The sequence below is a fragment of the Equus caballus genome, chromosome 8 (assembly GCF_041296265.1).
Source record: "Equus caballus isolate H_3958 breed thoroughbred chromosome 8, TB-T2T, whole genome shotgun sequence".
In the NCBI taxonomy this organism is placed as follows: Eukaryota; Metazoa; Chordata; class Mammalia; order Perissodactyla; family Equidae; genus Equus; species Equus caballus.
In genome coordinates, this window is record NC_091691.1 from 90,857,496 (window position 1) to 90,880,831 (window position 23,336).

The window sequence follows — 23,336 nt, forward strand, 5'->3', positions numbered from 1 at the left end:
ACCAAGTGTTGAAATGTAATCATCAAGAAAGATAGAGCCCTGTCTCCCAGTCTCTGTAGGAGGGTAGAAGCCTAACTTGCGTAAGAACCAATTTGCAGACACAGAAGGTGTAACTACATTGACCAATCTCCCTCCTGATGTGTCCTCCAGTCCTTTTCCACTAGTTCACCGCAGTGCTTGAAAACCCTCCTGCCTTTTGTTTCAGCAGAGTTAAGCTCATCCCTCCCACCTACTGCAGCAGTCTTGACCCTCATTGCAATAATCTTGAATCACATCCTCCTTATCCTTCTTAGCAACTGTCCGGTGCAATTTCTCTTGGCCACATTTTAATAAAGTCGTTTTGCACTGTCACTATTTATATTGCTATGAATTATTTATAAAATTACTTATTTTTAAAGTGTAAAGTTGCCCATATGGTAAAATACGAAAGTATTTTTTTTTTCTTGGACTAGCAAGAATTAAGGCTATTGACACTGCCTCTTTCAAAAACTATCAACTCTATGAATGTTAATGCCCAAAATCTTCCCGTTCCTTCCTACATCACTGGTCGTACCTAGTCGGCCTCCTTTGCAATCTTCCCTTCCTTTACCAAATCCTTAAATATTACTGTTCCCAAAGGCTCTGTCCTATGTCTTTTCATATTCTCACTTTATATTTACTTCCTGGGTGATGCTATATATTTTGTTAACTACAAATACTCTAGTAAGTCCAAAATTTCTACTGTTAAATTTAACAGAATCTTTTCTTTTCTGCTTTTATCTGACCTGTAAGCAGCAAACAAAACAGGTAACAACTCCATCCTCCCAGGAGCACTTTCTTTATCTTGTTTCTAGGTCACCACACTCTCCTGGTTTGCTTCTTACAAATTTTGTTTTCTGGTTTTTCCTCAAGCCCCAAACACTTAATATTGTAGTCCACGTCTCAGTCTTTAGGCTTATTCTTTTCTCTGTCCACATATTCTCCTTAAGGGATCTCACCAAGGCTTTAAATAGCATGTATAAGGCCGACAAATTCAAATGAATATCTCCAGAGAATTATAGAAAAAAATACCATTTTTTTGAGAAATAGTGTCTTCATGTTCTGTTCATTTATTCAATTAGTTATTATTGGGAGCCACACTGCATGTTATCAATGATATCAAAATAAACTCTCTCATTGTTCGCAAGTATCTTATAATCTAGAAAACATGAACAACTAGAGATTACTTATTTGACAAATGTATAAGATCTATTTAAACTAGGAACAGAGACAATTGCAAAATATAGTGGTTACATGCATGGATTCCGATGCCAGCACTTAAGTTAAAACATTTCTCTGTCTTTCCTCAGGACTTCTCTGAGCCTCAATTTCTTCACTCATAAAGTGAGGCATGCAATATATTTTCCTCACATACTTTTTTGAGAATTAAATGGGTTAATGTTCAGAATGTTGCTAGAATCATGTCTGGAACACTGTAAACATACATTTGTTTAAAAATGATTTGATTATTTATGTGATATTGAAGTTCAGTTTTGCGAGTTAGTTAAAATTTTCCTAGGAATAGACAGAGGCATTTCAGAAAGAAGGGTTCATATGAGAAAAACTATAAAGTGGAAAGTGTAGTCTACATTTTGACAAACAAGCAGTTCAGAGTGTGAACAAGATGATTTTTTTTTAAAGCAGGATAGATAAAATTGTGACCAAATCAAAGAGAGTGCTAAATACCAGGCCAGCAAGTTTTGCACTTTTATGTGCTGGTTTTGGGAAAGCTATTGAAGTTTTTGAGCATTGAAGTCAGAAAACTGTGCTGTAGGAAATTTCATCTGCTCTGCCCTCTGCTATCAATTCATCTGTGCCTAATTCCCAAAGCTTTCTATGATTGTGGTGTCACTGTTGGTAATCAGTGAGTAGAAAAAATACATATTGTTTCTCAAAAAAGGTGAATATTCCACCACATTACAAACATACTGCCTGCTGAATTCTTGCTTAGGAGCCAGGATCTCCTGAAAAGAATGAGAGATCCACTCAGTCTGTCAAGATATGAAAGAACTCTAATGCAATAGTGAATGTATTACTAGGAATGTATATGTCCGTCTTTTCACATGATGCAAGTTGAAAAGGTTATTACCAACACTGTTAATTATAATTGTTATTATCAACAGCTGAGGACTTAGAATAAATGGTCCAGTGTGATCTTTGGTATTAAGTAGCATCATCCTAGAAGTATTTATCACCCAGGGCGAGAACTCTGGTCTCAAGGCTCTTATCAGATAAATTGTGTTGCCTTCCCAAATCTTCTGCCAGCTCAGTCCAGGTGAGACTACTGAACACTCACCTTTGTTGGGTAAGTGGATTTACCCAGGACGTTTACAGAAACAAGTCTATAGAAGATGAAGTAAATTAAGCCTATGTTTTTAAGATTGGAAATAGCTTATCTAATCAATGGGATACTCTGAATACATTCATATTTATGTAAACTATATAAAATAATATACTCATTACAAGTTCTATACTTTAAATTTGATATAAATAATTAAATAACTATAAAACATAATTGTACTTATAATAATTAGAAATATATAATTTACCTTAAATATGTAAATGTAATATGTATAGCTTAGAAAATTGTAAGATCAATTACGTCCAAAATTACTTGAATTTTAAGAAAATGAGTTTACTACATTTAAACTATCCTTTATTAGATTCACCAGAATTATTTTGGCGATTTTTAAAAAATTGCTTATTGATATGTCGAGGTCACAAGATATGTTTGAAATGTTCAGAAAATCAGATACGTTAAATTCCTAAATATATAAGCTATTTATAATGCCAAGGTCAAAGAAATGTCTAGGCCTAGTTTCTAGAGGAGCCATAGGTCCCGGTTCACCTGCACTCTGCTTTTGCAATTCCTTCTTCCCTATGCTGCAGGTCCACAGGTTTCTAAAGGAGTATGCTTTTGGATTGAGGGGGCAGTGCCACGCAGAAGAGAATCTCTGAGAGTTTTATACTCACCTTTAGGTTTATCAAAAACCCTAGGTCCTAACCCAATCAAAAGAAGTAGTTTAAGTTTAAATTCATTTATGTATTTCTAATCACTTTATTATTACTTTCAAAAATATTTTTAGAAATACTTAGAAGATTTGAGTTATTTCCAAAATAAAATGTATTCTGACATAACCATAGCCAAATAAATTTCACAAGATATTTTAAGAATCATTGCTGATTTCCAATATGTTATGGTTGAATAAGCCTAACAACTAAGGTATACCTATTTCTTAAGATATGCCTATTTCTTACCATATTAGGAAATTGAACATAAAGCATAGTGTAGGCTACTACGATTTATTGGTAGAAAATTATAATTTGCACTTTTGTAGAGCTCAAATTGTCTCCAGACAGCTTTGTTGATAAATTCAAGTCTAGTTAGAATAATGAAGTTCATAGTATACATATACATTTATTCAGTATTCTAAAAACTGGTTTATAAATTTTGAAAAATTTTCTGTGACATTTGGTAGGCTTCTACATCCTCAAAGGACACCTAAGAAAAATGTGAGGCTATCGTGTACTGGAACGGAGAAATATTCAAAGAACAATCTGATTTAAACTCTAAATTTCACAAATGAAAAAGGTGAGCTTCACATGAGAAAATGTGCGAAATAAATTGTGAAGTAATGATGATGTATTTCAAAATGAGTATGCTCTCATAAGGTTTACATACTTAGTAATTTATTTGAAATTGAGTTTCATTTGTAGTAGTATGTCTGATACAGCGGTTATAAGCCACAGAAGAATTCCAGCTCTTTCTTTCCATGTGCTTATGCTTATATATCATTTTATCTTTATTGTCATCATGGATGAAAAAATAAAAGTTAATTACAATTATTTAATCTATAGAATTACAAAATATTTTCTTCTTTATTGTATTGACCAAGTATAAAGAATTTACCATTGAATCCCTAGTGTTCGCAGATTTTTCAAACACTTAAGGAATTTGGAAGTGGAAAACTTGACGTTTACATTTATTTTTTTAAAAAAGAAAGAAATTTAAATTACACAGAACTTACAACATAAACATAAAAGTGTATAATTAATGTAGCTAAATAAAGCTTATTTTTGTCATTTCAGAATGGAATACATAGCAAAAGTTATTATACATAATATATGGCAATGTTTAGACGTCAGCAATTTATTATGGGTTCTTACCTGCCCAGAGGCTGCATTTTCACAAACGAAAGTCTCATAGTATTCAGAGAACTCAGGAGGGTGATCATTAATATTCAGAACTTGCACATACACAGGGACTGCAGAAATCTGTTGTACATTGTCTGCAAATTGAATAAACAAAATAAAATAAAGAAGATTAATGCTGTTTTTCGGGGAAAGGTCATGAAAACTGCACTTAGGTTGTGTGGAATACTTTTACTTTATGCGAATAAAAGCTATCTGAAGACAGTATCTCCATATAATTAATATATTCATCAACAATACAGCCTAGGGAAAAAACATTCTTCTCAATGCATTCAATTCAACCAACATTTATTGAGTGCCTTGTGCCTGCCATAGACTGCAGGAGCTGATGAGGAAAAGCAGTAAGGAAGTCAGGTATATGGGCAATTTTCTAGAATCCAGGAACTATTGAATGTGTTTGTACTAACTCATTTAATACTGATGAATATATGTATTACTTTTCTCACCAACTTTACAGATAAAAACATCAAGAAAGCATTTAGTTTTACAGATTATAGTTAAATGATTTGCCTAAAGTCACAGCTGAAGTGGACAAGGCAGTTAAGAAGCCAGTAATCAGTGCCCTTAGATGATGGCATTGTTCAGCGTAGTTTTTAAAAACAAGACTGGACGTGGTATAATGATCTCAATACATTTTAAAATAAAAGAATTATAATAATATCTAGGCAAAATTTTATGTATATATTCAGTTGGAAAGATTTTTCTTAAGTGAGCCAAGAAATACGGAAATCATGAAGAAATAGGAAGATATAGTTAAACACAATTTTTTTTTGATGAAGATTAGCCCTGAGCTAATATCCGTGTCAATCTTCCTCCACTTTATATGTGGTTTACTGCCACAGCATGGCTGATGAGTGGTGTAGGTCCACACTCAGGATCTGAACCTGCGAACCTGAGCCGCAAAAGTGGAGTACACTCAAACTTAACCACTACGCTATGGGGCTGGCTCCCAAATACATTTTTTAAATGGCAAAACAAATGTAAGAAGAGCAAAGACAAAACAACAGTGATCTGCAAAAATGTTTGCATCACAAGATGAAATATTCACAGTTCTGATATTCAAATCCTGACAATTGATTTGAGAAAGAAAATTCAGGGAAAGAAAATCACAAACTAGAACTTCACAGATGAGAAAATTATAATGATCTCTAACAGGGTTTCTCATCCTTGTCACTATTGGTATTTTGGACTGGATAATTCTTGTTTTGGGGGGTTGTCTTGTGCAGTGTAGGATGCTTAGCAGCATCCCTGGCCTCTAAAAGCTAATGCCAGTAGAATCCCCACCCTAGTGGTAATGACCAAAATTGTCGTCCAATGTTGTCAAAGACACCCTGGGGGCAAAGCTGACTACAGCTGAGATATGTTCCTCTATCATAATATTCACAAAGGCTCTTGCTCACCAGAAGAGGGGAGATTGATGATTTAGTCCATGTGATTTGTGTTAATTATGAAAAACAACCAGTGATGGTGGAGAAAACTTTTCTAAAACCTACTTTGGCAATTGATAGCAAAAATTAAACTACACGTATCTTTGACCAAGTAATTAGTTTTGGAAAACTTATGCTACAGTTCAAGGCAACAGTGTATAAAAGCACATGATCCAATTTATTTATCCCAGAATTGCTTGCATCACACCCAAATGACTGGATACAACCCAAATATATAGCAAAATGGAACTGACAAAAATAAGTTACAACCATACTATGAAATTCTGTGTGCTGATTAAAAATAAGTGAGTCACTGTAACACATTTATTAATATTGTAAGCTTTAAAATTGGACTACTCGGATTCTTTCCTTTTTTGGAGGAAGATTAGCCCCAAGCTAACATCCACCACCAATCCTCCTCCCTTTGCTGAGGAAGATTGGCCCTGAGCTAACATCCACACCCATCTTCCTCTGTTTTACATGTGGGATGCCTGCCACAGCATGGCTTGATAAGCAGTGTGTAGGTCCACACCTGGGATCCAAACCACTGAACCCCAGGCTGCCCAAGCAGAGCCCACAAACCCAACTGCTATGCCACTGGGCAAACCCCTGGACTACTTGGATTTTAATCTTGGTTCTCAATTTGAGAGAAACGCTTAACCACTGTTTGTTTGGTTAGTTTTCTGTAAATGGAAATGATACTGGTGACTACTTTATAGATCTAGTCTAGAGATTCAATGAATTAACACACGTAAAGCATCCAGATTACAGAGCACATAAGTGGAGCAATAAATATCAAATGTTACTTTATTTTATCTACTAACCAGAAGTTATAGATATGATTTTTTTGTGAAATGATAAAAAAGCAAGTGGTAGCATAATATATTGTGTAATTATATTTTATTATTTCAAATCTTTCTCTCTCTCTCTATCTCTTTTTTTGTTTGTTTGTTTGTTTGTTTGAGGAAGATTGGCCCTGAGCTAACATCTGTTGCCTATCTTCCTGTTTTTGCTTGAGGAAGATTGGCCCTGAGCTAACATCTGCTCCAATATTCCTCTATTTTGTGTGTGGGACACCACCACAGCATGGCTTGATGAGCAGTGTGTGGGTCCACACTCAGAATCCGAACCGGTGAACCCCAGGCTGCCAAAGCAGAGCATGTGAACCTAACCACTACACCACCAGGCTGGTCCCTCTTTCTTTCTTTAATTAAAAAAGCCATGGAAGGGAGCATACATTAATGAGCGGGAAGAGGGACGTTCTTTTATTTGTCTTAATGCCTTTATTTATAATCCACAGGTCATTTTGTTAATGAAAAATTATATTTGCAATTGTAGTTTGGCCACATACAAATTAAAAAAAAAAAAGAGGCTTAGTTTTCTCTGTTGAAAATAAGGGAAACAACTTTCTCTCCTTCCTCTTCTTAGAGCAGTTACATTAGAAAACTTGTAACTTCTTTCTCTATCCTTATGAAAAGTATGTAAATCTTTTAAATGCTAAGTAAACCTCTTGCCAGCTTTGAAGCCCAGGCTTGTCTTCTCAAGTACTGGGAACCATCTCTTTGAAATGTAATCATCCAGGAAGATGGTACACTGCCCTCCCAGTTTCTCTGCAAGTGTAGGAGCCTAAACGTCACCAAAGGCTTTCACCCAAGTTGCAAACTACCTCTTGTCATAAAGGTATGAATAGTTTAATTTTCATTTGAATAAGGCCAATCAGCAAATACAAATGGTCCCTCCAACTACTTAGTGAATTTAGGATGAACTATCTCTGACAAATTGTGTTAAGTCCTCCTACTTGAAAGCTAATAATTGTTTATCCTGAGAAGGTGCATGGAATGGACTGTGTCTGCTGCTGTATACAAAGGTGAATTTTCTTTCTGTCTTAGCAATCTCTTAGCGACTTCCTGTGATGCACATCACATTCTGGTTTAATGCTTTTCAATTATAAAACTGTTTTCTCTTTATTCCACTTTTGTGGAAAGGTTTTCTGGTTTAGGATGAGATTTTGTTTATAATTACTTTGGCCAATAAATAACAGTTTTACTTATGATAGAAATTGCAATTTCTGATTAATTGAATATTAAAATCCACAAGGTTTATTGCACAACAGAAAAGTCCATGGCCTTCAGTAAATACTGAAACCATTAGAAATTATCCTTTCAAAACTCTCCTGTATTTTGTTACATTCAGGATGAAAATAAATAAAACATTAAAATATGAAAAGGTATTTCTAAAGATTTCAAAATGGAATTATTCAAAATTAAGGCTCATATTTTTTATGGTTTAAACACATAATATATCACCATAGAACAACTTTTTGCTTAAGTAAGTAAATTCAAAAGAGTATTTCAGATCCAAAAAAATTTAGGGAAAATTACTAAGAAATTCATTTAAAGTTTTTATATTTTTCCTGCAAAATTTGTTTAAAATTAAGTTCAAATTAAACCTTTGGCATGACTGTACAAAATATTCATATATCTTCACAGCTTCGTTTTAGACTAGTCAGTAATTTTATTCACTTAGCTGGCATGCTGATAAATAGCCTGGTGCTTAATTTGGGAAGCTTTCCGAGAAAAAGACTTAGCACAAATAACTTCACCTGCTGGGAAAACAAACATTAAGCGGAACATCTCTTTCTTATAATCAGCAAAACTCTTATGCTGCAAGCTTCAAGGTAGTATCACATGCAGGGTTTTTTTTTCTTTTCTTTTCTTTCTTCCTCTTTTTGCTTGAGGAAGATTGTGCCTGAGCTAACATCCATGCCAATCTTAATCTACTTTGTATGTGGGACACTGCCACATCATGGCTGGATGAGTGGCATGCAGGTCCGTGCCCAGGTTCCAAACCCATGAAGCTCAAGCTGCCAAAGTGGAGAATGTGAACTTAACCAGTACTCCGGCCCCAGCAAATGTTCTTATAACAACCTGGTGTGATGCTCTCTTTTCCATTCTTCAAGTGGTTTGTTTATATTACTACACAGACTTCAATGGTCAGTTATTTTTGATACTGACATCACACTGATAAGAAATTTGCACGTAAAAATATTTTCTCCAAAATTGTTCTAAAATGACCTTAATGATGTAGATTTAAAAATTAAAGAGAAAAGAAAAAAATACATGAAAATTGGTTACTCAATCTTGCAAAAGCTCTTTCTAACCACTTTTCTCCTAAAATGAAACAAAAATTTTCAAAAATATATCTTCAAAGATAAGTGAAATGAACATTAACTTAGTGGGTTTCTGAAAATACTTATCTAATTATATTTTACTTTGAAATTTCATCCCCCATTCTGTAACTTTTCAGCCCTATCATAAAAATAATAATGAGAATATCAAATATCAAATCTCTTTAGCTATTTTTTTTAACTCTTAGAAAACGAATTATATAGTACCAGGAGCAGATCTGCATGAACTGTATAATTGTCACACTTGATAAAATTTCTAAAATCACTTTTCTCTGAAACAGTGATTAAACTCCTACGTGCTAAATTCTATGTAAAATAAATAAACATTCAGTTTGCCTTTCACAGGCATTTAATTTTTTTCTTTGGTATTTTTAGCTTTTTATTTATAAATTATTTTTTAATACAATATTCAATAATCAAACAAATTGTAAGTTTAAAAATTTACTAAATAAATTGATAGTTTTTGCTTCAAGAGATCACCTTCAATGTTGATCTAATCACATTTTGTGAAATTCTGTATCTAAAATTACATATCTACTTTTATTAAATCTCACGTTTTATTCTATTTTTCCCTTGAATTTTTCACTTTGAAGGCTTATTTACTTGTTTTGCCTCAAGAGAATATAAAATGTTTTCAAGTCCATTAATTAATTTTTTAAAATGTTACATGTATTTTGTTTTACTATCTGCAAATATAAAATGATAATTGCAATATAAATATATTCTGGCTTTACCGTTTCAAGAGCACATTTATTTTTTAAAATAATCACACTGTTAACATACTTCAGCACAACAGGACCATATTCTTTAAAATTTATTCAAAAGTGGAATCATCTCGTGAACTCCCCTTCACTCAGAAAGACCCAATGAATAAAAGCTTTTTGCTTTTAGAATAAGCACCTTTGTGTTTTCTGACACCAAAAGCCTTGGCATTTCTTCTGTTGCAGCCAACATTTATTTCCTTGTAATATTTGCTCCCCATCCTTTATTGTTTAGTTAAATGGAAAACTCAAGAGCCAGACCCAGTCCTCCTGCAGTGTTTCCATAGAGCTATTCAATGCACCACAAAAAATACACAAGTTGCTTTCCACACTGCTGTATCACCAGCAAACTGTTCACTAAAGTGAGGCATGAGATACATGTTTAATGCTTTCAAAAAACAAGCCAAGAATGTAAACAAGATTATTAGAATTCTATGCAAAATCAGTTATATGAAAGGATGTATTCTAAAACATTTCATATTCACAAATTTACTCCTTTACTATACTATATTAAATTTATGGGCTAAATAATGGGAATGATTTTGATAATTTTTACATTGTGTTATATCTATTTCTTTGAGTTTGAATTAATACAATTATTTAATAAATGATTGATTGATAATTTTGAAGACACTATCCAAGCGATAAATCAGGATGATTTTATCTACTTTTTACAATCTGAAAATGGAATCATTTGCCTATCTCTGAAAAAACCTGGTCACTCCTAATGAAGATGTGACAATCAGCACAGCTGACACTATGAGTTTAATTTGAAAATGTGTTACTGTTTTTGTGATGTACAATCAATAAATTTTTTTTTGTTTGAATCCTTCATATTATTTCCCATAATTTCATTGAAATATGACTATTTTTAAATGCCTAAGTTTTAAAAGCCTGCCTTGGAGTGTCACCTTGTCTCTAATGTGCAAGACTATTAACATTTTATTCTAGAAACAGAACAAGGCACAGCCATTCAGTGCTTGACTTCTAAAGTAGTCTCCTTATGGACTAACAGAGTCAGTCTAACCTGATTATGGTTAAATGGTACAACATTACTAGTTAATTTTAAATTATTTAAAATTTAAAATCTTAATTTCCACTCATTAGTTTTACTACCATTTGTATGTTAGTAAAACATGTACACCATTAAACTTCTCTCTAAATTAAAAATTTTGCTCTAATAGAAAGATTCCAATGAAATAATCATTATAACTTCTTTCCACCTATAACTATCTCTTATGAGTGGATATTTTCTTTGGAATGTAGAAAAGACTTTCTTTGTTCATTAAAATCATAACTTAAAAAGGAACCCTTAAAGAACATAAATATATATATATATAATATATATATAATATAGTCCAGTAAGAAAAAAATTGAAAAATTTATATTCAATTTTTATATATTGATATGAAAATGTATCCATGAAAATGTCCTAAGAACATACAATTATATAACAAATAAGTTTTGGAATTTCAGGTGATTTTCATTTCATTCTTTTGTTTTTCTGAATTTTCCATGACTTGTTGCTTGCATGAAACATTATTTATTGTCATAATAAAAAATATTTTAAAAGATATTTAATAGCAAGTATATAAACAAGCTGTAATAAGAACGAACATTAAAGTAATAAAATACATGTATGAATTGACATAAAATGTCATTTAACTCTCATTCCAACAACATTTTAAGCTAGCTTTTGTCACTACATAGAGATTATTGAGTGGTTTAAAAAATATGGTGAACCAACTTGTGGTTCCCAAAGGAGTACTTACATTTCTCTGTGGCTGTAACGCTGAGGTTGTACCAAGCGCTAATCTCTCGATCAAGAGGGTTAGTTGCGATGATTGTGCCATTGTCATCAATACTGAACACTTTGCTTCTGGTAACAGAATACCTGCACCAAAAAAGAATTCCTTAATTTTATTATTTTCTCTGTATAACAGTGATACATAACACTCTTTTAAAGTAATAAGACAAATTAGCAAATACATGCTCAGCATAACTAATGTAGGCTGAACAATTTTCAAAAGGTGCATTCATATATTTCAGATTCAACTCAATGGAGATAGAAAAAAAATGACCTCAGATTTAAATTGATGTATGCCAAATCTAAACACGTCACTCATTCTCATTCCCAAGAGAGAATTTTAATAAGTTAAAAAGAAATGGTTTAAAAGAAATGGCAAAATGCCATTTGCAAAGTGAAGAGAAGTACAAATAAATAGGGGTAAAAATTAGTGCTTATGAACCCTTGTTTCATCCACTGAAGCAACGTAAACCATACCTTCAGCCTAAACTGCTGTGGGTCTCTTTCCTACAACACATACATAGCTGCTTGCTAAATCTGTGCATCATATTATGATTACTTGATTGCTGACATATGAAAATGTTTTTGTTGTTTAAAGGAAATAATTTGATAATATTTAATAAAACATTATATACATATGTATATATATATCTCTGTCTCAGAAGTAAGGATGGAAGACCTAATGTGCTGTTAGATCATGCAGGGGAAGAAGCCAGATAATAAAATTCCCTCATGCAAAAGCCTAGAAAATGATCTAAACTCCACAATGAAAGAAGCCTTTGAAGCACTCAGCATGTCCTATCTGCTTGGAAATGATTCATAATAAAAATTACAGAAGACTAATAACTAGGATGCAGTCATGGCTTCTCATTACATGTAAATTCCCGAAGACTTTGATGAGACATCAATGAGGTTTGCCATAATTATGCAGCGAAAGATGAGAATATTTAATCTTGAATTGACAGGTCTCTAAAAATATCACACTAATTTGTGGCTTGGTGTTCAGGGGAGACTTAAAATAGAAATTACAGAGAATTAAGCTGTAGAGGAATTCAGCTTTTACTCTACTCATTTTTAAACCTTTCTAGTAATTTATTTACATATCCATAAGTGGTCACATTTCCTGCTTAAGAGATTTGTTGAAACAGTAGTTTAACAGTTAATATGTTGCATTAAACATCTATACTATCCCGTTTCTATAATACAGCATTCCAAAGAAAACCATCAAAAGCTTGAGACTATTTCCAAATAAAAGTGTTTTTTTAAATTATGACCTTGAATCATCAGTAACATTTTAAATAATAGGCAATACACATCATTTAAGACAGGAAAGATGTGTGCGATACATTGTAGAAAGAGCTTGAGCTTAAAATGTGAAATTTTGATGTTTAGAAGATTAATCTTTGGTTCATATCAAAATTCCTTTATATTGGAACTCTTCATGGTTCTAAAAATGCTGAATGTATAAAATATGACTGTGTAATGTATTCTCATTGCTGACCGCTCCTGCCGGAATGACATAAACAAATGATGCTTACGTGCTTGCCTCCCCAAGATGCCTCTACATCTTGTCTTAATCCTCTCCTGCCTCCAGAACGTCTATTTCCACTTCACAGAAGAAGAAACTGAGACACAGAAAAGCCAAGCTCATATACAAAAGCTAGATGTTTCCAAGTAGGGTACTGTTCCATCAGGTCTTTCAAAGATTTTTAAGTGCTCCCTTCTACGGACATGAAAGACGTTTAAAGACAGGCTCTTCCACAGGTGAAAGGCATCCTTGTCATTCTTTTTTTTTTTTAATTGAGGTCACATTGTTTTATAACATTATGTAAATTTCAGGTATAAATTATTATACTTTGACTTCTATAAAGGCTGCATCCTGTTCACCACCAAAAGTCTAGTTTCCATCCATTGCCATACATATGTGCCCTTTTACCTGTTTCGCCCTCCCCTCACCCCCTTCCCTCTGGTACCCACCAATCTGTTCTCCACATCTATGTGCTTGTTTGTTTATCTTCCACAGATGAATGAAGTCATGTAGTAATTGTCTTTCTCCGTCTGACTTATTTCACTTAGCATAATACTCACAAGGTCCATCCATGTTGTTACACATGGCATGATTTTGTCTTTTTTATGGCTGAGTAATTTTCCATTATATATATATACACATAATGTATTATACATATATACTGTATATATATATATGTATATACATGCATAATATATAATGTATAATATATATTTTTATATATACACCACATCTTCTTTATCCATTCATCCATTGTTTCTTGGACACTTGGGTTGTTTCTAAGTCTTGGCCATTGTGAATATTGCTGCAATAAACATAGGGCTGCATTTTTCTTTTTGAATTACTGTTTTCATGCTTTTTGGATAAATACCCAGAAGTGGAATAGTTGAATCATATGGCAGTTCTATTTTTAATCTTTTGAGAAACTTCCATACTGCTTTTCATAGTGGCTACACCAATTTACATTCCTACCAGCAGTGAATGAGAGTTCCCTTTTCTGCAAATCCTCTCCAACACATGTTATTTCTTTTATTTTTAATAATAGCCTTTCTGATGGGTATGAGGTGATATCTCATTGTAGTTTTGATTTGCATTTTCTTAATAATCAGTGACATTGAATGTCTTTTCATGCATCTGTAAGCCAGCTATATATCTTCTTTGCAAAAATGTCTGTTCATATTCTCCACCCATTTCTTGATCAGGTTGTTCACTTTTTGTTGTATGAGTTCTTTATATATTTTGGATATTGACTCCTTATTGGACAGATGGTTTATAAATAATATCTTCCAGTTGGTGGGTTGTCTTTTCATTTTGCTGATGGTTTCCTTTGTCGTACAAAAGCTTTTTGTTTGATCTAGTCCTGTTTGTTTTTTCCTTTGTTTCCTTTGCCTGAAGAGATATGATATTTGAAAAGGTACTAGTAAGACTGATGTCAAAGAGCAAACTGCCTATGTTTTCTTCTGTGAGTTTTATGGTTTCAAGTCTTACATTCAAGTATTTAATCCATTTTGAGTTAATTTTTGTGAATGGTATAAGATAATGGTCTACTTTCACTTTTTTGCATCTGGCTGTCCAGTTTTCCCAACACCATTTATTTTAGAGAATTTCCTTTCTCCATTGTATGTCCTTGTTTCTTTTGTTGAAAATTAGGAGTCCGTAGATGTGTGGATTTATTTTTGGACTCTCAATTTTGTTCCATTGATGTATGTGTCTGTTTTTCTGCCAGTACCATGCTGTTTTGATTATCATAGCTTTGTAGTATATTTTGAAATTAAGGAGTGTGATACTTCCAGCTTTGTTCTTTTTTCTAAGGATTGCTTTTGCTATTAGAAGTCTTTTGTTGTTCCGTATAAGTTTTAGGATTCTTTGTTCTATTTCTGTTAGAAATGTCATTGGGATTCTGATTGGGCTGCATTGAATCTGTAGATCGAATTAGGTAATACGGACATTTTAATGATGTTTATTCTTCCAATTCATGAGCACAGAATAACTTACAATTTATTAATGTCTTCTTCAATTTCTTTTAATAATTTCTTATAGATTTCAGTGTATAGACCTTTCACCTCATTGGTTAAATTTATTCCTAGGTATTTATTCTTTTTGTTGCAATTGTAAGTGGGATTGTATTCTTGATTTCTCTTTCTGCTTTGTTATTAGTGTATAGAAATTTAACCAATTTTTATGTGTGCATTTTGTACCCTACAACTTTAGTGTATTTGTTAATTATTTCTAATAGTTTTTTGGTGCGTTCTTTAGAGTTTTCTATACATAGAATCATGTCATCCACAAATAGTGACAGTTTTACTTCTTCCTTTCCAATCTGGATGACTTTTATCTCTTTTTCTTGCCTAATTTCTCTGGCTAGGACTTCCAATACTATTTTGATTAAAAGGAGCAAGAGTGGGCATCCTTGTCTTGTTTCTGTTCTTTGAGGAATAGCTTTCAGTTTTTCTGTTGAATATGATGTTAGCTGTGGGCTTGTCATGTATAGCCTTTATTATGTTGAGGTACTCTCCTTCTCTATCCATTTTATTTAGAGTTTTTTTCATAAATGGATGTTGAATCTTATTAAAAACCTTCTCCGCATCTATTGAGATGATCGTGTGACTTTTATTCTTCATTTTGTTAATGTAGAGTATCACATTGATAGCTTTGCAGATGTTGAACCATCCCTGCATCACCGGAATAAATCTCACTTGATCATAGTGCATGATCCTTTTAATGCATTGTTGTATGTGATTTGCTAATATTTTCATGAGGATTTTTGCATCTATGTTCATCAGCGATATTGGCCTGTTATTTTCCTATTTTGTGTTGTCCTTGACTGGGTTTGAGAGCAGGGTAATATTGGCCTCGTACAATGAGTTAGGAAGCATCTCATTCTCTTCAATTCTTTGGAAGAGGTTGAGAATGCTAGATATTAAATCTGCTTTGAGTGCTTGGCAGAATTCACCAGAGAAGCTGTCTCGTCCTGGACTTTTGTTTTATGGGAAGTTTTTATTACTGTTTCAATCTCTAGTTCTGAGTGTTTTATTAAGATTCTCTATATGAATATCTGGGAGGTTGCATGGTTCTAAGAATTTATCCATTTCAATGTTATCCAATTTGTTTGCCTATAATTTTTCATAGTATTCCCTTATAATCCTTTTATAGTCCTTTGTGTTTCTGTGGTATCTGTTGTAATTTCTCCTCTTTAACTTCTAATTTTATTTATTTGAGCCTTCTCACTCTTTTTCTTAGTGAGTCTAGCTAAGGGTTTGTCAATTTTATCTTTTCCAAGAATCAGCTCTTAGTTCTGTTAATCCTTTCTATTATCTTTTTAGTCTTTATTTCACTTATTTCCACTCTGATTTTTATCATTTTCTTCCTTCTACTGACTTTGGGCTTCATTTGTTCTTCTTTTTCTAGTTCTTTTAGTTGTAGTGTAAGCTTGTTTATTTGAGATTTTTCTTGTTTCTTAAGGTAGGCCTGTATTACTATATACTTCCCTCTTAGTACTGCTTTTACTGCATCCCATAATGTTTGGCATTTTGTGTTTTCGTTTTCACTTGTCTCCAGGTAGTTTTTGATTTCTCCTTTGATTTCTTCATTGATCCAATAGGTGTTCTGTAGTATGTATGTTGTTTAGTCTCCACATATTTGTGACTTTTCCAGTTTTCTTCTTGTAATTGAGTTCTAGTCATACCATTGTAGTTGGAAAAGATGCTTGATATGATTTCAATCTTCTTAAATTTATTGAGGCTTATTTTGTTTCCCAACATATGGCCTATCTTTGAGAATGTTCAATATGCACTTTAGAACAATGTATATTCTGCTACTTTTGGATAAAATGTTCTCTATATATCCATCAGTTCCACCTGGTCTATCATTTCATTTAAGGCTAATGTTTCCTTGTAGACTTTCTGTCTGGATGATCTATCCATTGATGTAAGTGGTTTGTTAAAGTCCCTTACTATTATTGAGTTGCTGTCAATTTCTGCCTTTTGGTCTGTTAATAGTGGCTTTATATACTTTGGTGCTCCTATGCTAGGTGTATATATATTAATAAGCATTATGTATCCTTTGTAGAATGTTCCTTTTGTCATTATAGAATGCCCATCTTTGTCTCTTGTTATCTTTTTGGATTGAAGTCTATTTTGTCTGATATAAGTATGAGTATTCTTGTTTTCTTTCGGTTGCCATTTGCTTGGTGTATTATCTTCCATCCCTTCATTCTGTCTTTAGAGCGGAGATAGGTCTCCTAAAGGCAGCGTACTGTTGAGTTTTGTTTTTCAATCAATCTAGCCACTCTGCATTTTTATTGGTGAATTCAATCCATTTATATTTAGAGTGATTATCGATATGCGAAGCTTACTGTTGCCATTTTATCTTTTGTTTTCTGGTTTTTCTATGTTTCTATTGTTTCTTTTTCTTTGTATTTTTTCTTTTTCGTTGCTATTTCAGTTGTGTGGTTTTCTGTGATGTTTTTTCTCAGTTTCCTCTTTATTTATGTTTTGTGATTCTGTTCTGATTTTTGTTCTGTGGTTACCATGAGGTTTATATAAAAGATCTCATAGATGACATAGTATTTTTTTCTGCTGATAATATCTCATCTTCATTAGCCTATGTAGGTTCCATCTTTTTCTGCTTCTCCTTCTATGTTGTTGTTGTCACAAATTATTCTTTTATGTGTTGTGAGTTTGTTACGAAATTGAAGTTCTTATAGTTATTTTTGATACTTTCTTTCTCTTTAGCCTTTATGCTATAATTAAGTGTTTACTAACCTATTCTGATATGGAGTTGCAATTTTCTAATTCTGTCTGTCTATTTATCACCTTGCTCAAAGCTTTGTAAACCTTTGCCTTTTTGTTTCAGGTATGAGGGCTCCTTTCAACATTTCTTGGAAGGCAGGTCTAGTGATGATGAACTCCTTTAGCTTTTATTTGTCATGGAAAGCCTTTATTTCTCCTTCATATCTGAAGGTAGAGTATTCTTGGTGGATAGCTTTTGCCTTTAAACATTTTGAATATATTATTACACTCTCTCCTAGCCTGTAGAGTTTCTGCTGAGAAATCTGCTGATACCCTGAGGGAGGTTCCTTCGTAAGTTATTTTCTTCTCTCTTGCTGACCCTAATATCTTTCATTTGCCATTGACTTTTGGCAGTTTTAATATAGTGTGCCTTGGAGAAAGCCTTTTGGCATTGAGATAATTAGGAGTTCTATTATCTTCATGTATTTGTATACCAACTTCCTTTCCCAGGTTTGGGGCAGTCTCAGCTATTATTTCTTTGAATCAGCTCTGTGCTCCCTTCTCCTTCTTTTCTCCTTCTGGGATACGAATTATCCTTATGTTGGTTTTCCTAATTGAGTCAGATATTTCTTGTAGAATTTCTTCATCTTTAAAAAATTTTAGTTCTCTCTTCTCTTCCACCTGAATCATTTCTAGATATCTGTCTTCAAGCTTGCTAATTCTCTCTTCCTCATGGTCTGCTCTATTAACAATGTTTTCTACTTTAGTTTTCATCTCATTAATTGTATTCTTCATCTCCAGAATTTCTATTGTTTCTCCCCATAGTTTCAATCTGTTTAGTGAAGTACTCCTTCTGGTAATTAATTTTATTCCTGAGTTCATTGAACTATCTTTCAGAGTTTTCTTGTAACTTGTTTAGTTTCTTTATGACAGCTATTTTCAATTCTCTGTCAGTTAGATCTCAGTCTTCTGTTACTTCAAGTTCGGTTGCTGGAGAGTTGTCATTCTCTTTCTGTCCTACCATGTTACTGTAGTTCTTCATTGTGCTTGGTGAGGTGATCCTCTGCCAGCACATTTGTAGTAGTAAACACCTTTTTTATTTGAGTAAGGCTTCAGTTGCTTTGATTCTGAGCTGCTTCTGGTTGTATTTGAGAGCCTGCAGTTTTCACCCTCCACTGCCTCTGCCAGTGGTGTCATCAATACCTTCCTTGTGCTGCTTGTGCCTCTGAGGTTGCTGGAGCCTTGCTGCATAAGACATCACTGCAATCACACGTGTCACCACTGGGGTCACCAGGCTGCGAGCTCTTCTGCTGCTTCTGGGGTCACCTGAGTCTCATGTTTCCCCACTGTCTCTCTATGGACTCTCCACAGACTTTTGAGTGCCGTTGTCTCATGTGCTACCTGTGCTGCTGCTCCCAGGTTACCTGGGGGTCCTGGCAGCACTGCTGCCAGGGGCACTGGGTTCACGGGTGTCACTGTGGCTGCCAGGTGCTCTGGTCTTGTATGCAGCCCTTGCTGCTAGCAGAGCTAGTGTTGAGGGTGTCACCAGTTGGGGCTCCCTCCTTGTCATTCTTGAACTTCCCACAAGGCTATTTCCTGCTCACAAGCTTGGCTGTTTCTCACGTACCTGATTACTAAGACTATTTATCTCTTCATGTGAATGTTGACAGTTTCTCTCTTTCAAGGAATCGGTCTTAATTCATGGGCATAGAGTTGTTCATAGCATTTCCCTATAATGTTTAATGTCTATAGAATCAAAAGTTATGAGCCTTCTTTCATTTCTGATAATGGTAATTTTTATCTATTCTCTCTTTTTTTCCCCACTTAGTTGTCTTATTAGAGATTGATCAATTTTACTGTTCTTTTGAAAGAATCAGCTTTTGGTTTCATTGCATGTCTCTATTGTTTACAATTTCACTGCTTCTGCTTTAAAGTTTTTTATTTCCTTTTTTTCCACTTGCTTTTGATTTAACTTGCTCTGCTTTTTCTAACAGAAATGAATACATCATTTTTCTCATATTTACAAAATATTTCAAAGTTTGACTATAGGCTCAGTTCAAAAGGAAGCTTCAATAATGTCCAAAGAATGAATCATGCACAGTAGAAGTAAAAGTATATATTCCCTATATCTAGAACCTCAAAAATACAGTAATACATAATGTTGGGGATAAAATGAAAATCTTAAGAGAAATTCCTTATGAAGTCTCTCATAATTTTATAATGGAATCTTTATTATAGACAATTTCTGGGCTCTAATTCCTAGCACACTAGGCTCCTTAAAACAGATGTCTCATCTCACTTTCAGGTCTAAATATTGCTTTCTTCCTGTGCACTTGCCCCTTGATTTTTCTTAAACATTTATCATATAGCTTATATTATCATTCATATCAAGGCATATCTTATTTCTTAAGCTTTTCTGTCCTTGGCAATGACAAAAATATTTTGTTAAATCAGTTTATTTATCTTGCCAAAGACTTACTGGAGAGCCCCAGGCTTCACAGAAACATCAGGTGATTCTTACTCAGAAGGAAAAGCTAAGTAACATGAGTTAATTGAATTAGGTATAACCTACTTTGTTTACTATGTGTTAATGTCTTTCCTCTGAAATAATGCGACATCCCAGAGGGCATAATACAATGTCCTATCATTTCCTTTGGTTTCCACATGCCTTATCATGGAGTGAGTATTAAGGAAGAGCATTTTGATTTAGCTTTTTTGGTTTTAAGATTGGCACCTGAGCTTTTTTCTTCTTCTTCTTCTCTCCAAAGCCCCCCAGCACATAGTTGTATATTCTAGCTGTATGTCCCTCTGAGGGACACTGCCTCAACATGGCCTATGAGCAGTGCCATGTCTGCACCCAGGATCCAAACTGGCAAAACCCTGGCCTGCTGAAGCAGAGCATGCGAACTTAACCACTTGGACGTGAGATGGCTCCCTGATTTAGCATTGTGATTTCAAATATTTTCCAATATTTTTTGCTTCCAAAATAAAAAAAAAGGAAACCTGAAATGTGTTCAAGTGGCTATTTTCATATACATTTAATTTGGTTTTCATCATATAGTTTGAACACTTAATCAAATTATACCACACAGAAAAAAAATCCGTGATCCTAATCTATGAAACAGAATCTTATTTAAAAGGCACTTCTAAATTAAAGAATATCCATAAAAGGCATTGAAAGATATTCTTTTGATAGGCACTCACAAACTACTTTTAAAAGTAATTTTAGTATAAAGGTGAAAATTGTAAGTTAAAATATTTTTAGTAGAAAATAATGTAAGCAACCACCAATAGTGACACTATAAAACACATAACCTCTGCTAATATTTGGATGAAGGTCACTTATTTGTCTCATATATATGTAATATTTTTACTTTGTAAACATATGACTCTAATAATTTTCTATTATCTTTTAAAATCATGCCATGTTTTTGTCTATGTTTCTAAGCATTGTTGTAAAGCATTCATCATTAATTGCCTTATATATACCACTAAGATTAGATATTTAAATTGTTTCCAACATTTTACTATCATAAATGATAATACAATGAACAGCTTAATCATTAAATAATTTTTTTAAATTATGTATTCTTTAGTATTCTCAGAAGAACAATAAACAGGTTAATAGATATACCACTTTAAAAATCTAAACAATTGACTTACTGGGTTATAATCATACGTATATGCTACATATATATATACTTATATTTATTACTAAAATTACTATTACTAAACAGGAACTATATCTGCATATTATAAGGCATCGTTTTCTGGTTAGGAATTACAGCGGAAAAGTGAATTTAAAGCAGCTCCTTCTTTGTACCAGTGGTCCCTCCAAAGCGCAAAGCATTAGCCAGCGTCTTAATGAATACATATAAGTTTGTGTAATTCTCTGGACTGTGAAATGTGGAAAATACATCAACAAAGGAAGGTAGTGGAAGGAAACATGAAATCTGTTTTGTTTTTATGTCTAACCAGACCTACAATTCAAATATCGGGGGAAGAAAGAAAACACAGTACCTGACTATAACAGACTAGTTTAATAGACGGCAAATATTGCTGAATTGTAACAAAGAAATCTATTTCTAACCAATTGAAATTATCTCATTTTTACTCCTTTAAGTGGCATCTTGTAAAAAGCTTTCTCAATTTTTGGACATCATTTTAATTAAATAGTATTAAGTGAACCACACTTTGCTCAGCTTTGTTTCTGCTCTGACTTGGCATAATCAAGGGTTTCTTTTCCCTCACCTCCTTACCTCAATTGATAGAGAGTTGATTGCATCGAACTTTAGTTGGTGATTGTTGCACGTTTACAATTGCCTATTTCACTGCATCTTAACCAATAGTGAGGCCCCCTATTTGGACCTGTTTAAATTGTTGCAAATTTGATATGTACCATATAGAGAAATATAGATATATCCTTGTTACATTTGTATGAAATTTTATTTTTAAGCTAATCTGTGTTGACTTATTTATTACTGCAAAGCTGGCCCCCAGACATACCCAATAGGAGAGTTCCTCTGATCTGGATCTGCGGCAGAGACCACGCCTACAAACGACCCGTGCGGGCTTCCTTCAAAGATCTCAAATATGTAATACGGGAAGTGGAAAACAGGAGGTTCGTCATCATCTTCTACCTGAACCTTAATGAAAGTAGTGGAGGCTTCAGCGTGATATTTCATGAGCTTCTCATCAACATGGCGGTTTTTAACTTTTGCTCTAATACCGTAGTGGTTCTGGTGCTCAAAATCCACTTTCTACAAAGAAACACAGTGTGCACAGAAGAAATGGCTTCAGTAACCCGAGGAATTACTTAGAAAAACAATGTCTCAGTTGTTAAATTATCTCAGGTGCTGTTCTGTGAGGTTTGACTTTTTATGGACTTGGATCCCTTTGATAGTATCATTAAGCAGTGGCATAGTAAACCCCTATGGGTATTTTGTTATTTATATCTATTATAAAATGTTTGGGGATAATAACTATATTTTTTTGTTTAGGATTAAAATTATACTTTTCTGAGGATAAATATCTTACGGAATTGAGAATTAATTATCCATTACTTAAGATCTTTTCAAAAAGTTTGTCCTCTATTTGAAAATCTTTTTTAAAAAAACCATTCTACATATAATTCAAGAAACTCTGTAATAACTAACTGTCATTTCTAAACTCCTTTACTCCCTAAACTGTAAATCACAGGTTCTTATTTCAATTACTTAATGAAACAAAAACTAACTGGCTACACAAAATAATTGTGTGTATTTCTGATTTGATTTTGCATTTTTCTGCCAAAGCAAATAATTTTAATACATCTACCTTTTTTAATATAACTATTCCTTCTTGGGTCTCATTATTAGTAATGATGTCAAATGTTTGAGAATCATCTTCTTCAATGCTGTAATCCATTTCTGCATTCTCTCCTATGTCATTATCATATGCCATGATTTTCCCTATAGAAGTCCCAGTGGGTGCAGACTCAGAGACAGTCAAGCGATACAAACCTTTAAAAACAAAATTCAAGATTTTGTGCATAAATAATTAACACAAGAAACTCTCAATTATAAAACCCTTTATTTATGGACTGTAGGAAAACCCATACCTACCCTATACACAAATTATTTGTTCTAAATCTCTCGATGTATGTATATTGAGAGAGAGAGAGAGAG

At 33.4% G+C, this 23,336-nt stretch overlaps 1 protein-coding gene across 2 annotated transcripts in view; it reads right to left on the reverse strand.

Moving 5' to 3' along the window:
* The window catches only part of CDH19 (cadherin 19), a 102,779-nt gene that overhangs the window by 25,114 nt on the left and 54,329 nt on the right, over window positions 1–23,336 (reverse strand). For both annotated transcript variants that reach the window (XR_011441598.1, XM_001491652.6), the window contains exons 7-10: window positions 22,987–23,171; window positions 22,177–22,430; window positions 11,378–11,499; window positions 4,186–4,307 (exon numbers count right to left, since the gene is read on the reverse strand). Coding sequence is in view for 1 of the 2 variants with exons in the window: in XM_001491652.6 (XP_001491702.4) it covers window positions 4,186–4,307; window positions 11,378–11,499; window positions 22,177–22,430; window positions 22,987–23,171 (683 nt within the window). In the remaining variant the exon portion in view is untranslated. The remainder of the gene's footprint in view (window positions 1–4,185; window positions 4,308–11,377; window positions 11,500–22,176; window positions 22,431–22,986; window positions 23,172–23,336) is intronic.